We start from the raw sequence: 16,908 nt of genomic DNA on the forward strand, positions 1-16,908 counted from the left end.
TGTGTTCTGCTGACTTTGTTCTGCTAACTTGATGCACGTTCATCGAACAGTTCGTCGATGTATTCTGTCCAACGTTATAGACACCAACATAATAAAAAATCCGATATCCTAGTGCTAGAAGGTAAAATGAGTTAAGAGAATAAGAAGAATTAAATCGATGTTAGTGCTTCATTTACAAACAGTTATAGTTTTCTTAGGTAATTTTTTTTAATATTATTTCACATTAAATCAATATAAAATAATCTCTAGAATTTTCAAATTTGCAATGTACAAAATAATTTGTGGACACTCCGTATACTATCATAATTGAAGCAATAAACACGAAAGTACATACTTATTGTCACATATTTTTCACGTTTAGAGAATAATGAACAACGCTTGATACTTTTTTGAATAGTGGTAAAACTATTTAGTCGGCAGTTCTAATGACTACTTCGCGCCTGGCTAAAAAGTTAGCATTTTTTAAAAATGACTCAAACTTCAATAGTCGCTTAAATTTTGCGTTCGACAATCGTTTAGTTATTATTGTGGTGAGTGAGTCCACAAAGGCTTCGACATGGTGATAAGATCAGTGTCTGCTATTTTGAAGGAATCTCCAATCATAAACAAGGGTAAGTTTTAAAGAACTTTTTATTATAGGTATGGTATAAGTATAATTTTTTAAGCTTCAATTATATTTAATCCATAATAAATATACCTAATATTAATAATGATTTTATGAATGTTAATAGTTTTGATAATACAAAAAATACAATAATATTGAAACTACTGATACAACAATATTATAAGTGTAGTTAGAATTAATGTACCTATAATAATCAATTATTTATTAACGATCGAATCACTAATGTGAATGGCAATAAAAAAAATGTTATGCTCTTTTTTGTTCAATATAGTTTGCTTGTTCTGTGTTACATACTTTTAATATTATAGACCAGGACATTTAGCACAAAATAAATCTATTTTTAAATACAGCACATATACTAAATTTACAATCAACATGCAGTAGAAATAAGCAAACCAAGACACGTTAAATGCTACTAGGAGCACTCCCGAATCATAATTTACAATTTAGGGGAGTGCAATTAGAACGAAAACATTCATTGTTTCGGAAAAATTCAAACAAGCTTATATTTTTCTAAAACTTTTTTTGTTAGTTTATATACATGTTAAAGTAAAAAGGTTCTACTCGCTGATTTGGCCGCTAATTGTTTATTAATTGTTTAAACAATAACAATTGTTTTGTATAAATAATTTTAAAAATATCGTTAAATTCATCATTTAACTTTGATCAAATATGTTTCTATTTTGTTTTTGATTATGCTGAATCCGAATATGGCATTGCAATTTGAAAATTCTCATACAGAAGCTCTTATACAGTGTGTCTGCGTAGCAGTGGCGACGCGTGGCTTTTTCTAAAGAGTTACCAAAACCAGATGCAAAAATCTTATTTAAAAAAATGAAGATATGGCTAAATGTATATATATAGCTTCAATAATATCATTTTGTATATCACTTGAAACTCTCGAAAAAGCAGTTGATGTTTCTAGATGTTGGCAAAATTTTTGATCTTTTTTGTCAATTAATGTTAACAATTCCCTGTAATTGCCTCGATTGTCAGAGTCGTCGCCCTCAAAATGACCACGAAACGCTAATTCTTGTTTGGCCAAAAAACATACGGTATCTATTATAAGTGTGCTAAGGATATACCTATCTATTTTTTAACAAACTCATTATGTTTAGCAATATTTGCTTTAAAAGCTTGGTTAAGAAAACTTTCGATTCTTGTTTTGCCAAACTGAGTCAAATTGGGTATACATCTTACATGTAAGTAACGGAGAAATTTCATGTCTCCTTTTTAAAACTCTAAAACTATTTAAATCGTGAACCTGGTCCACCCATTTTTCTGTAGAAACCAGAAGACATGGCCAACAATACAGTCTATTTTTCTTGCAACCACATAACCAAAGATTTTCACTGTACCAACTAAATTTAAAATACCGAACTACTTTTTTTGATTCCTTTTTTAAATTGTTTAAAATAGGTCTTTTATTTTCAATAATCTCTTTTTTTTCTTCAAAATTATACAAGGAGCATTATTTTCAAGTAGATGAGCTATTACGCAGCGACACTTATCCATGGTTAACTGCACGCACACTTTTTATAGGTACCTACTGTAACCAAATTTAAATCTGGTAACAGGGCTACTGATATACACAGCGCGCTTACGGGCTTACGCCGTCGCTCCTTCAAAATTTTCAGACGTTAGCCGGTCCCTAGCGACAGCGAGGATATAACCATTGTAACCACAAATAAGACTGGTAACAGAGTATAATAAAAAGTGCAACTAAATCACATAAACTCGCCAATATTTTCGTGTGTCTACGAGTAGTTGGCTATTTACTGAATTAGGTACTATTAACACATAATATAATAATATATTTCTATTGGTAAAATATTGGTAAATGGAATTATTCATCGTCATAAAATATTTATTTGCAAGATTTTTAACTGTTACCAATGGTAACAGTGGTTACATGGACGCTTCGCCAGTGCTGCGTAGCTAGGAACCACATGAAAAACTTTTTTATTATCAATTTTACGAAACAAAGTTATTCCTAATGAAATGCTCTGAATAGTCAAAAATCTAAAACTCAACCATCAGATATCCAATTTTATCAATTTTATACGAGTTTTGTCAAAAATATGAATTTCGTTAAAGAGTAAAGTACCTTTATATTCCAGCATATCAAAAAACGCTATTATGAAAAGTTGTTTGAAATTAGAAACTATGTCTAAATATACAATTACATCATTCTAATCGAAAAAAAAATTAAACTTTTTCTCAAATTACGGATACTCTCATCATTTTATTGCAATTATGATAACTGTTTTATTATCACTTTTACGAAAAAAAATTATTTTTCATAAAATGCTCTCCCTGGTCTAAAATCTAAGATACAACCATCAGACATCAAACTTTTTTAATTTTATACGAGGTATGTAAAAGATATGAACTTTTTTTACGAGTTAAGTGCCTTTATTATTCACAATATTTTAATTAGAAGGATGTAATTGAACACTAAAACAAATTTTTTAATTCCAAACAACTTTTCTTAACAACAATTTTCGATATTGTGAAATGTAATGGTACTTTACTCTTGAGTGAAATTCATATTTTTTGACATACCTCGTATAACATTAATTAAATTTGATATTTGATAATTGCATCTTATATTATATATGATGCAGAGTATTTTATAAAGAATAACTTTTTTTCGTAAAACTGATAATAAAAAAGTTATCAATAGATTCCAAGTTACGCAGACATACTGTAAAAGAGCTAAAAAAATTTTTTTTGCTGAACATTTATTATAGTTGAAGCTTATTATTAAATGTATTTTAGGTAAGTTTTACAGAAAAAAGTTTTGATCACTTTGTACAAACATTTTTTTAGCTGGTAATTTTCGGTTTTTGTATTACATTTTTGTTATCTTTCTGAATTTTCTTAAAAAGAAATAGTTTATTTCATTTCTAAAGTAAAATAATTCAGTGCATTTTAGATATTACATACTAAACTTTCAAAAAGCACTTATAAAACTGTAATAGATATGTTCAAACTTGAGTAATACCGTCTTAAAGTGGTGGTTATTCTATAAAACTACGAAGATTTCAAAAATTACATTTTTTGAGACGTCATATCATTTGAATTAAATTTTTGACATTTTTTTTGAATGAAACATCATTTAGCAAGATGCTTTAAAGATAAGTTGTGCAAAACTGAGAGTTTTATAAGAAAAACTGTATTAGTTACACATTTTTAAATCATTTTTAAACAAAATTCATGTCCCTCCCACTTTTCGCCCCCACCGTAGTTATGCCCAGACATTTTATTTCTTTCTATTATAACCATAAGACAGCTTAATTATTCTTCTTTCGTGTTCAATTTGTAAAATTTCATTTGATCCATTAGTTAAAGAATTACATTAAAATAACTCAACCATGCACTTCGCCGTACGTTAGTTTACAGTGCGCCAATGTTTGTGAGAAGGGTGACTTTAGCGTTATAATTAAAAAATTATAGAAGATATAGATTTAATTTTAGAAAATTCTTTATATAAGGTTTTTTTTGTAAAATTTTCTGAATTTTTCAATGGTCAAGTCAGTTTTTTTCTAAAATTTATATTTTCGGAGTTATTTAAAAAACATCTAATTTCGTACTTCATTTGTTTAATAAAAAATGAAACACCCCCTTCTCGAGTAGAACTTTTTGATATGTTGTTTATTAAACATTTATTAATGAAATTACAAAAAGTTCTATCTTGTTTGATTTTTTCCGAAGTGAAAATCTATATGCACTCCCCTATACATTGTAAGGTCCTAATCATGATTTCCAAAGTTTATACATTTTAAATTATGATTCGGGAATGCTCCTAGTAGCATTCAACGTTTCTTGGTGTGTTTATTTCTACTGCATCTTGATTATAAATTTAGTATAGAAATTTGCAATTCTTTTCGAATTATGTTCAGGATGATGTCAAGAAGAAAATCTACAATAGAAAAATGGTGAAAATGCAGAAAATTGCATAAAATGTACCCAAAAGCGCATAAACATGTAAAAATAAGTGTATAAAGGCCAGATTTCGTGACTCGGAGGTTTTTGGGGTCTCTGAAGACAAATGAGGAGCTTGGTATCAAAGACGGTCAACTCAATTTTTTTCAAAATTGAATTAATGGTACAGTCTTATAGGATTTTTGACAAGGAATTCAAAACTGAATTGCTTTAGTTTCAAAAGCGGCTAGAACATGCAAGAGATTGCATTTCAAAACGAGCATCAGTTTCGTAAACGGACAGCTCCAACTTGATTTTGTAGCAGAATCGGACTACTCCATTACAGCCAATCGAAAGGTAGTATTTCCGTCAAGTTGTCATGCGCACTAGAACAAGCCTACTGAGAATGGCCATTGCGTTTCAAGTTTGCAACACTTTACGACGTTATTTCAACGTTTTTCGTGTTTTTTTTTATATTATTTGCGTTATTTTTCCGACAAATGCAAGTAAACGTAGTTTAAACACCTAAAAATGAAGCCCAGAAGAGATTACCCGACAAAAATGGTCGACATTGGGTTCAAAAACGGACAGCTCCACAGCTTGGTTGCAATATCGGCTAATATTTTATTTATTGATTTTAGGGAATAAAACAAAAATATATGTATTTACATTTTCGTTAGGTATTTAAAAGTATTAAGAGACGCTAGAAGTATATTCATACAAAAAATCACAATTGGATGTAGAGAATATAACGCGCTGCAGTTTTTCAGCTTTCCTGAAAAAAGTACAAAATGGAATAGTCCGTCTTTGATACTCAGCTCCTTGTAACAAAAATACTACTTTGCAGTAGTATTTGTTGAACTAAAATGATAAGATGAAATGAATGAAGGAAGGGTGATGAACTGATAATGGAAGTATGGAGAGACAGAGGCAAACTGAATAGAGTTGGCTAGCTATAGATGCAAGAGAGCAACTTGACACTCAAGGATGGATACGGCTCGTTTGCATGCCTGTCGAAGAACAGTAGCTCAACCTAAAGAGAGATGATGACTAGAAAAAGGGAAATCTTTTAAGTTAAAAATATATGTTCAGAAAATAAATTAGATAAATATAATAATATAATAAAAATAGAAGAATATAGGAGATAAATAAAATAGACTGAATTATGGGCGCCAGAAGTTGGAATGGACCAAACTTCCAGGTATCTTACACTGCTGTTAAATAGTAAATATATTAAATTCAAAAATGGGAAAAAAAATAATGGATATACAAAACAAATAAATATTTATTAAATATAACTACTTAGATTTTTGACAACCTCTGAGTTAGAAAAATACAAACTATGTAACTCTAAAATGACAATAGGAAATAATTACCTATAGTAATATAAATATAATCTATAGTTACATTAGTAATGGAGTAACTCTTATATGGAGCATACCCCCAACTTACATATACTAGGTTAAATAACAACCTTCACCAAATAATTGTACGATTGCAATACGTACAGCAACGTTAAACCCTATAGAACTAATGAACCAGAATATAATTAAGGGAGGATTATTCACAATGAATAATTTCCGTAACTCTCAAAGAGTTAAATAGGCACTAGCCTCATTAAGGTGAACCTACGGTCTACTTGATATATAAAAATCAGTTGCTTCGACACGTAGTCACTAAAAAATATAACAAGTAAAATGGATAGCTATTCAAAGGGAATAGCGTCCAAAGATATAATTAGAAATTGATTAAATGAATTTAAGTAAAGTTAAGCAAATAAGTTAAATAATTATGTTTGACTAAAGAAAGATTAAAGTTATATGAATAAGTTAATAAATTAAGCAAATTAAGAGGACAAAGTATATAAATTTAAATTGATAAGTGGAGACAAGCAAGGTTAGTACTAAAAATATAAAGTTAATTAAGTAAATAAATGGTACAAGTAAATTTCAGGTAATATATAAAGGTAAAGAGAATCTCATATGGGGAAAAGATGATCTGAGCTCAAACCTCTTTGACCAGAGAGTTTACTGGTTTGGGGAACACTATCAACTATTATAGATATATAAAAACAATATGCAACTTAAATATTGAAACAAAATATGTGCGATAAACTATAAAACTTAATCATCAAAATAAATGTCCCGAGTCTTATACAAAAAAATGAATGTGGTGTAATAGTGGAAGTGACAATCACTAGCAGATACTAAGTGTCCCAAAACAAACCCTAAATGGTCCCCGAGAGTGTCCTTGCTACGGATTCCAAAATCCCTGGTAGGCGAATTAGCACAGGGATGGTGCTAGCTTGTACCAATTAATATACCGATGCCCTTCTGGGGTGCAGAGGGCAGGATACAAAGTAGGTATGTGGGAGGTTCTCCAGGCTGGTCTCCAAATGACCTGGCTTGGCGTAGAACGGTTGCTCCCAGTTGTGAGGGGAGCTGACGGACTGGTTACAGTTTAAGATTTCCCCCAAGTGGCGGATGACATGACTTCCAATTCCTCCGGGATCTCCCAAAACTTAGTCTCCTAGCTTCTCCAAAACACCACCAATAATTTGCCACTAAATATCACTTATAAAAGCTTGAAACTATTGTATTAAAATTTCCGTCCTTTTCAATCAGCCATCCGCCACTTTTCCGTTCTAGCGTACCAAGCGAAGTCAATTATTTCCCGTCGTTAGACGAGGAGCCTCACAGAACGAAACTCACATGACAGCGAATGGTGTCTAATACCAACTGAAGTACTTGTGCCAACTAATAGTTAAGTATGACGTCAGTCAAAGATTTATTTTAGTTAGATCTTATTATTTTTAAGTATAATTTAATGACAAACCGTTATTAAAATTTAAATAAAATAACTATAAAGATAATTAAAGTTAACGGACTGTTATATTCCCCTTCTACTCGGAGAAAAAAATTTTAAGCAAAAATTTTTTTTTTTTTTAATTCAAAATATTAATAACCAAGTGGTAATAATCTATCATTCTACGTTGACCCGCAAGATTACAAGTAACCACAAATTAAGGATCAGGGAAAGAAGGATGATCACTACACCAAAACTATGAATCGGAAAAGATGACTCGAAGTCATATTAAAATGTCATCGACATTTTGTCTGCAAACCAAAACATAAGCTAAATAATGTACTAAAGTTCATAATGACAAATAAATGTCGAATTGGCACTAAGTCCAAAATTGAACTATCCATGGACATCAAATTTAAAAAGGGTATATCCAAGGACGAACAACCAGGCAAAGGTATGAGCCAATTCGCACCATAAACCAAATAAATATACTAAAGTAAGACAAAAGAAATCAACAACTGAAATAAGTGAAGAATCGAACACTTCATCCAAAATTGAACTACCAATGGACACCAGATTCGTAATAGCATATCCAGAGAAGAACAATCAGGAATATTTATGGAACAATTCTCACCAGTGCCAAATAATACAAATAGTAAGCATCTCAAAGTTATCCAAAAACTCATTAATCAAAATAAATGTGGAATCGGACACTTAATCCAAAGTCGGACTATCAATGGACACCAGATTCATAAAGCATATCCACAGAAGGACGACCAGGAAGATTTATGGACCAATTCACACCAATACTAAATCACATAAATTAATTAGGCCTATGTACAACCACAACCGGTAATACGAGCCTATACAACCAAATAAACAAAATAAGTGAGGACTCGGACGCTTTATCCAAAATCGGACTATCAATGGACACCAGATTTATAGGAGCATATCCAAAGAAGAACGATCAGGAAGATTTGTGTACCAATTCTCACTAATACTAAATAAATTAAATTAGGTCCATCGACTCAAGTAAGTCGTTGACTAACTAAAATTGGTCCGTGCTGTTGTTCACTAGCTATAGCTATAGCTGATAACGTACCAATTGTAATAAAAAAAAATCTAAAAGGTGAACTGACAAGGTCTATGACACCATGATAAATGATAGAAAAAAAATATGACAAGAACGAGCAACCAATTTGGAATAAAACTGTAGATTCATACGTTCTCGCATACATAGAATTATCCAGGAAATATTCCTGAATCTCAACAACAAACTAATGCCTCAGGAAAGAAGAGGAAATCTACTAAAATAAGCAATTCATTTGTCCAAACACCTCAAATACTAAAAGGAACCTACTACCTATGAAGTACGGGACATAATGTAAACTAAATATTCCCTATCAAATGCTAAAAAATGTAACTGGAATGATTGGAATAATTACACAAGGATGGTCAGGACATGTGGCCAACATTTCCTGACCAGAAATATTTTGATGAATAAACATCTGCGTACTCTGCTATGAAAACATAGGTTATGAAATCGGATAGCATTGATCAGTTGCTGAATTTCGAACCCACGCATTCACTAGGTTACCTAGGAACCCAAATTACAGAGCATTGGCAGACTAGTTCTTAAGAAGAAATCCATACATACATCAGAATTCCAAACTAATTCCAGAATCATACTGTGTAGGGCATAAGGATATAAATTATTATAAAGTATTTAGGATATCTGTGACAAATGTTGATAAAGTAAACCAATATAAAATTAAGAACCACCCCATCTTTCCAATATGGCAAATCTAATAACAAGATAATAAAAGATACATATAAAAAAAATAGTATGTAGTCAAATATCAAAAATACAACACACAACCTGAGATAAGTAGTGTATAATATTCTTAGTTCCATAGTTCCATACCAAATATCAATATTAAACCAACGTACTTGCATGAGCTTACATATTCAAATATATAAATATACAATAATCAACAACCCTTCTATGCTAAGGGGTAGGTGCACAATCTAAAAATTACAAGTAGGATTTTATTAACTGGGTAATCCTACTAACAGTATTAATAATTAATAATGTTGATGCATAATAATTAAAATGCAACATTAATAATGAAAAAAAAATGATGAGCTCATACATAAGCGTACTAAAAAAAATAATTAACCTAATGATTCATAAATTGGAAGTCATCTAACAACCATGCCAAAAGATAAAAATGGAGATATGTACCTGCTCTATCTGGTGAATAAAATATTAAACTAAAATACTGAATCTTAATAAGGATCGAGCTAAAGACAAATAGAGGAAGAAGTTAGCTCAAACAACCCTATAAAGTTAATCTTCTTCCGAAGATGATGAATCAACCTCATCCATGGTGTTATCAGGCAGTAAATCCTTTATGTGAAATTGTCCAATTCGTTTGTTAGTCGAATTGTCCTTCAATTCATACACTAAAGGAGATATTACCTTCACAACCGTACAGGGAATATATTTCTGGCAAAATTTTGCCGAAATAGCATCACCCTTATTAGACTTTACAAAGTTTCGCTTCAACACTCTATCTCCAACGAAGAATCGCAGATCTCTTTTCCTCAAGTTATACTGCTGCTGGTTCCTTAGATAGGAAGTTTTTAACTTCTTCCGAATGTCAGAAAAAATTTGAGGTAGAGTCTGGAGATCTTCTAAGCGATGAAGGTTATCGGATATCTGAGGGAGATTTGTGGAAGTGTCGGAAATTGTACCAAAATAGTCACCAGATAAAGCAACATTTCTACCAAAATTGAGATATGCAGGAGAACATTGGGTAACCTCATGGACAGAGGTCCTTATGGCTTGAGCTATGGAATGGATATATTGATCCCAAGCTCTGTGATCTGGGAATGTATAGGACCTTAGGGCGGTGACGATACTGCGATTCACTCTCTCAGTATGATTGGCTTGAGGATGGTAGGCAGCATTATAAAAGGTCTTCTGAACCTTATATTTAGCTAAAAGATCTTTAAAAGCCTTCGACACAAACTGAGGACCATTGTCACATGACACAATTTGGGGAACACCAAACAACAAAAAGACTTGTTCCTCTAAATATTTCAGAATGGCTGGAGTTGTGGCCTGACGAAGAGGACAAACTACAGGAAATTTGGTGAAATAATCCACAACTACCAAGCAGTAAGTATTACCCTTATAACTACGAGGATAGGGTCCAATGAGATCCAACGAGATCATCTGCCAAGGAAAATTAATGTTCCTAAAGGAACCCATGAGTCCAGCTTGTGGTAAATTACTGGGTTTACAAGTCGCACAAACTAAACACTTAGAGATATACTTTTTGATAGACTTGCGCATGCCAGGCCAATAATATAATTCGGCAATACGATGAAAAGTTTTATAAAAACCAAAATGTCCAGCAGTAACTTCATCATGAAACATACGTAATATGTTCTCCCTATTTGGCGTAGGTACAACTATTTTCCAATCTGACATATTGGATAAGGCCTCTATAGGACTTAAGATATGTTTGTACAGTATATTGTTCTCTACCTTAAAATCAGGATAATTTTGTGGGTCTTGAGTAACCCTATCAATCATATTCTGATACCACTCGTCAGGAGTTAAGGTGGACAAATCTAAGACATTAAGATCATGGACACGGGAAAGAGCATCAGCAACCACTACACCGTTGGCCTTTCGATGAACAATCTTATATGAATAGGCAGCCAGTTTGCATATCCATCGGGAAAGTCTCTGAGATGGGTTTTTCATACTATGAAGCCATACCAAGGAACTGTGGTCCGTAATTATGGTGAAATTACGGCCCTCTAAATAATAACGAAATGCTTCCAACCCATGTATGATAGCTAAGAGTTCTTTCTCAGTGGTGGAATAGTTTTTCTGGGCCTTATTCAATTTCTTACTCGTGTAAGCTATGGGATGTTCCGAGCCATCTTTCAACTGGAACAATACGCCACCAGAAGCAGTATTAGAGCAATCAGTCATCAAATAAAAATGCTCATTAAAATTAGGTGACATCATGACTGGTGCGCTAGTTAAAGCCTCTTTAACGCGCCTAAAAGCTTCATCAGCCTCAGGAGTCCAGGTAATGGTCTGCCCCTTTTTCCTGTTCTTCAAAAGATCCGTAAGAGGTGACAACAAGGTAGAGTATGAAGGTACAAACCGGCGATAATATCCACACATTCCCAATATCCTACGGACTTGGGTGGTGGTCTTAGGTATAGGAAAATTCTTAATAGCAACTATTTTCTCAGGATCAGTCCTTAGACCCTGATTATCAACAACATAACCCAAAAACTTAAGACTAGGGCGACAAAACTGACACTTATCCAGATTAATTGTTAGATTAGCTTCCTTAAGACGTAAAAACAATTTATCTAAAATTTCCATATGAAGGGAAAAATCAGGAGTGACTACTAAAATATCGTCCAAATAATAGAAAACATAGGGCTCTAACTGTGGACCAATGACTAAATCCATCAGACGACACATTGTCTGAGGAGCAGAAACAAGACCGAAAGGCATGGTGACAAACTGGAATAATCCTTTACCACTGACAGCAAAAGCAGTATATTTCTTGCTCTCTTCACTCAGTGGGATCTGTAAAAAGGCCTTAGACAAATCAATCGAAGAGATGTATTTGGCATTCTGAAGTTTGCTCAAAATCACGTCGATTCGGGGAATTGGATAAGCATCCCTGTTAGTGGTGATACTGTTTAGTTTTCGACCATCAAAGCAGATCCTGAAGGATCCATCCTTCTTCTTTGTTAACCAGAGTGGGGAACAATAGGATGACGTTGAATGTTCTATGATATTTAAAGCAAGCATCGAATCTACTTCTTTTTCTAAATCTGCCTGCCAGGCTTGAGGTATGGGATACTGATATAATCTGAAAGGAGTAGGATTTCCCACCTCAATAGTGTGAGATATTAATGAAGTACGACCTAGTTTGTCATTTGAAGAAATAGTAGTAAACTGAGAGATCATATTCTCCAATTGCCTTTGTTCAGAACTAGATAAACTGGAAAAATCATGAATAGCACTAAGGGTAGACAGATTAAATTCAGATATGGAAAAAGAAAAATCAGAACAACTTAAGGTGCTATTAAAAGCATTGAAGAAGTCCATACCTAAAATTATAGAATTCTGTACAGAAAGAATAACATAAAATGTAATTTTCCTACATAAATTTGCCACTGTGATTTCAATTTGGAGTTTGCCTGTAATAGATTGGACTGTACCATCTGCAGTAGATACTTGCAAAGATGAAATGGGCATAATGGGAATATTAGCATTTTTCAATAAATTTAATGAATGTGCTCCTATCAATGAAATATTAGAGCCACTATCTAATAAAGCTAAACACGATTGTCCTAAAATTTGAATAGGTAGATATGGCCTATTATCATTTTGTTTCCTAACTAATAAAGAGTTAATATCTAAATCTAAAATATTTGGTTGGATACCACCATTATATGGAACTACTTCACCATCAAAATTATTATTATACTTAACACTACCAATTAAAGAAGAATTTGTGGCTTTGCAACCCTGTGAATCATGTGCGTTCAACGTATCATGACTAAAACTTAATTTCTGGACTGATTTTGATTTGTGGTGTGTGCTTGTTTCCTGAACGATGCCTTCTTCCCTTTCCGATTGGAAGATGGGTTTGAGTTGCTTGGTGTGCTTGGGCCAGCTGTCTCGTTTTCTGATGGGGTTTGATTCCCTGATTGGGTGTTGGACGGAGAAACGCTCAGGGGACGGACCTCCGACATTTCGTTTCCCGAACACTTGACACAATTTCTTTTGAGGGTATTTTCCCTACCACAACCGTGGCAGAAAATACGAGTTTGTGGGATACCACAATCATTGAACTTATGATTAGACTGGTGACAATTCCAGCAAACAACGGAACTAAAAACAGAAACATTACGTTCAGGGCCCTTATTTTGCCAAGAACGTTGTCTAAAGGAAGTTGGCTGAGAAGAAGAATTAGAAGAGGGTCGAGATGTGGATGGAGGCTGAGAAGACCAGGATAACGTTTCCTCCAAACGTTTGCACTTTACAGTGAGGTCATCAATACTCTGGATGTCCATAAGAGCTAACTGTTGATGGTAAAAAGGCAATAAACATTTTAAGATGATTTTTATTTTGGACAAATCAGATAAAGGAGTGTCTAAACGGCTACACATGCCTAATATAGTATTAATGAACATAGTGACAGACTCTCCTGGTTTCTGCTTACGGTTTTTGATTTCATCCAAGAGATCATCCTGGTATGAGTAAGGAAGAAAATCTGACTTCAACTTGCGAACCAGATCAGACCAACAAGATAAATTACCTCTATTATTCATGAACCAGGTAAAAGCAGGACCGGTAAACAATTCAGCTGAAGCAGCAAACAAATTTTCTTCAGAGACACCTCTAGATACACGAAGACATTCGACCTTTTCTAAAAATGTAATCACATCATTGTGCTGTTTTTCACCGGAAAATGAAACACCCCATTTGTGTACTTGCACAGGTTTGGAGTATGTGAAACTAGGAACGACACTGACTGGAGCATTAGGAGTAGATGTGGCTATGGGGTTAACCTTAGAATCAAGCTCACCCTCCAAGGTAAGGATTTTAAGAGAAACAGACTTTTTAAAAGGTTCCTGCTCTTCTGTAGTACACTGTAACAAGTGTACTCGGCCAGAAATATGAGCTAGACGAGATATTAATCTAACATATTCATTGTCCTGTACAGTTCCCCTAAACTTCTCTATTTTCTTCGACAAGCTATCCAACGTTTCGGATATTCCTTTCCGTTGGTCCTCAAAAGGGATATGTACAGCCGAAAGTTGGGTGAAACTCCTATTGCCTTCTTCTTGCTTCAAAGCACCCCGCAGAAGATTGCGTTTCCTATCGACAGTTGCCGACTCCTCTGGTACTACGTCCCTAATTTTCAACTCATAGTCCAATTCGTCCACCAGAAGATGTTCAACTTTAAAAGCACACATGATGAAAGCAAAAATTATTGACAAGCAATCCAAAGGTCAGAAATATGAAATATACTTAAGTTTGTACGCAAAATATATAAGTACGGAGAAAATATTAGCAACACACCAACAAAATCAAAAATGGCCAGCAAAATATATGTATCAAATAAATAAAGTAAATAAGGTATAATCAAGTAAATATAGTACCTAAATATTGGAAAAAAAAATTAATTATTATACTTGTACTAGAAAAAAAAATATGTAAGTATTAACGACTACTGTACGTACAAATACAACACTGGCTGAAAGAGTAAAATAATATAATCTAATATATGCTAGTTACTTATACTTCGTTTCAAATTCAACCCAGAATGTAAGCTGTATGACAAAACTATAAACGAGGTTTCAAAATCTCAACTAATTAATAGATACAGCAGTGACAGTGTACCTGTTTAGTATTAGTAAATAGTTAAAGACAAAATAAATCAGAACAGAATGTATAAAAAGATATCAGAAGGGAATAATATAAATAAAAGAAAAAAAATGAACTAAAAGAACTACTGTCTTAGAACCTCTAAAAGGTTGGCTCCACGTTGGGCTGCCGATGTAACAAAAATACTACTTTGCAGTAGTATTTGTTGAACTAAAATGATAAGATGAAATGAATGAAGGAAGGGTGATGAACTGATAATGGAAGTATGGAGAGACAGAGGCAAACTGAATAGAGTTGGCTAGCTATAGATGCAAGAGAGCAACTTGACACTCAAGGATGGATACGGCTCGTTTGCATGCCTGTCGAAGAACAGTAGCTCAACCTAAAGAGAGATGATGACTAGAAAAAGGGAAATCTTTTAAGTTAAAAATATATGTTCAGAAAATAAATTAGATAAATATAATAATATAATAAAAATAGAAGAATATAGGAGATAAATAAAATAGACTGAATTATGGGCGCCAGAAGTTGGAATGGACCAAACTTCCAGGTATCTTACACTGCTGTTAAATAGTAAATATATTAAATTCAAAAATGGGAAAAAAAATAATGGATATACAAAACAAATAAATATTTATTAAATATAACTACTTAGATTTTTGACAACCTCTGAGTTAGAAAAATACAAACTATGTAACTCTAAAATGACAATAGGAAATAATTACCTATAGTAATATAAATATAATCTATAGTTACATTAGTAATGGAGTAACTCTTATATGGAGCATACCCCCAACTTACATATACTAGGTTAAATAACAACCTTCACCAAATAATTGTACGATTGCAATACGTACAGCAACGTTAAACCCTATAGAACTAATGAACCAGAATATAATTAAGGGAGGATTATTCACAATGAATAATTTCCGTAACTCTCAAAGAGTTAAATAGGCACTAGCCTCATTAAGGTGAACCTACGGTCTACTTGATATATAAAAATCAGTTGCTTCGACATGTAGTCACTAAAAAATATAACAAGTAAAATGGATAGCTATTCAAAGGGAATAGCGTCCAAAGATATAATTAGAAATTGATTAAATGAATTTAAGTAAAGTTAAGCAAATAAGTTAAATAATTATGTTTGACTAAAGAAAGATTAAAGTTATATGAATAAGTTAATAAATTAAGCAAATTAAGAGGACAAAGTATATAAATTTAAATTGATAAGTGGAGACAAGCAAGGTTAGTACTAAAAATATAAAGTTAATTAAGTAAATAAATGGTACAAGTAAATTTCAGGTAATATATAAAGGTAAAGAGAATCTCATATGGGGAAAAGATGATCTGAGCTCAAACCTCTTTAACCAGAGAGTTTACTGGTTTGGGGAACACTATCAACTATTATAGATATATAAAAACAATATGCAACTTAAATATTGAAACAAAATATGTGCGATAAACTATAAAACTTAATCATCAAAATAAATGTCCCGAGTCTTATACAAAAAAATGAATGTGGTGTAATAGTGGAAGTGACAATCACTAGCAGATACTAAGTGTCCCAAAACAAACCCTAAATGGTCCCCGAGAGTGTCCTTGCTACGGATTCCAAAATCCCTGGTAGGCGAATTAGCACAGGGATGGTGCTAGCTTGTACCAATTAATATACCGATGCCCTTCTGGGGTGCAGAGGGCAGGATACAAAGTAGGTATGTGGGAGGTTCTCCAGGCTGGTCTCCAAATGACCTGGCTTGGCGTAGAACGGTTGCTCCCAGTTGTGAGGGGAGCTGACGGACTGGTTACAGTTTAAGATTTCCCCCAAGTGGCGGATGACATGACTTCCAATTCCTCCGGGATCTCCCAAAACTTAGTCTCCTAGCTTCTCCAAAACACCACCAATAATTTGCCACTAAATATCACTTATAAAAGCTTGAAACTATTGTATTAAAATTTCCGTCCTTTTCAATCAGCCATCCGCCACTTTTCCGTTCTAGCGTACCAAGCGAAGTCAATTATTTCCCGTCGTTAGACGAGGAGCCTCACAGAACGAAACTCACATGACAGCGAATGGTGTCTAATACCAACTGAAGTACTTGTGCCAACT

General features: G+C 33.2%; 1 protein-coding gene across 1 annotated transcript in view; it reads left to right on the forward strand.

Annotated features, from left to right (window-relative positions):
- Positions 1–411: 411 nt before the first annotated feature.
- The window catches only part of LOC114332619 (putative inorganic phosphate cotransporter), a 126,881-nt gene continuing 110,384 nt past the window's right edge, over positions 412–16,908 (forward strand). The window contains exon 1 of the mRNA XM_050646825.1: positions 412–611. Within this exon, the coding sequence (XP_050502782.1) occupies positions 557–611 (55 nt within the window). The 5' untranslated portion in view covers positions 412–556. The remainder of the gene's footprint in view (positions 612–16,908) is intronic.

This window comes from Diabrotica virgifera, chromosome 3 (assembly GCF_917563875.1).
Source record: "Diabrotica virgifera virgifera chromosome 3, PGI_DIABVI_V3a".
NCBI lineage: Eukaryota > Metazoa > Arthropoda > Insecta > Coleoptera > Chrysomelidae > Diabrotica > Diabrotica virgifera.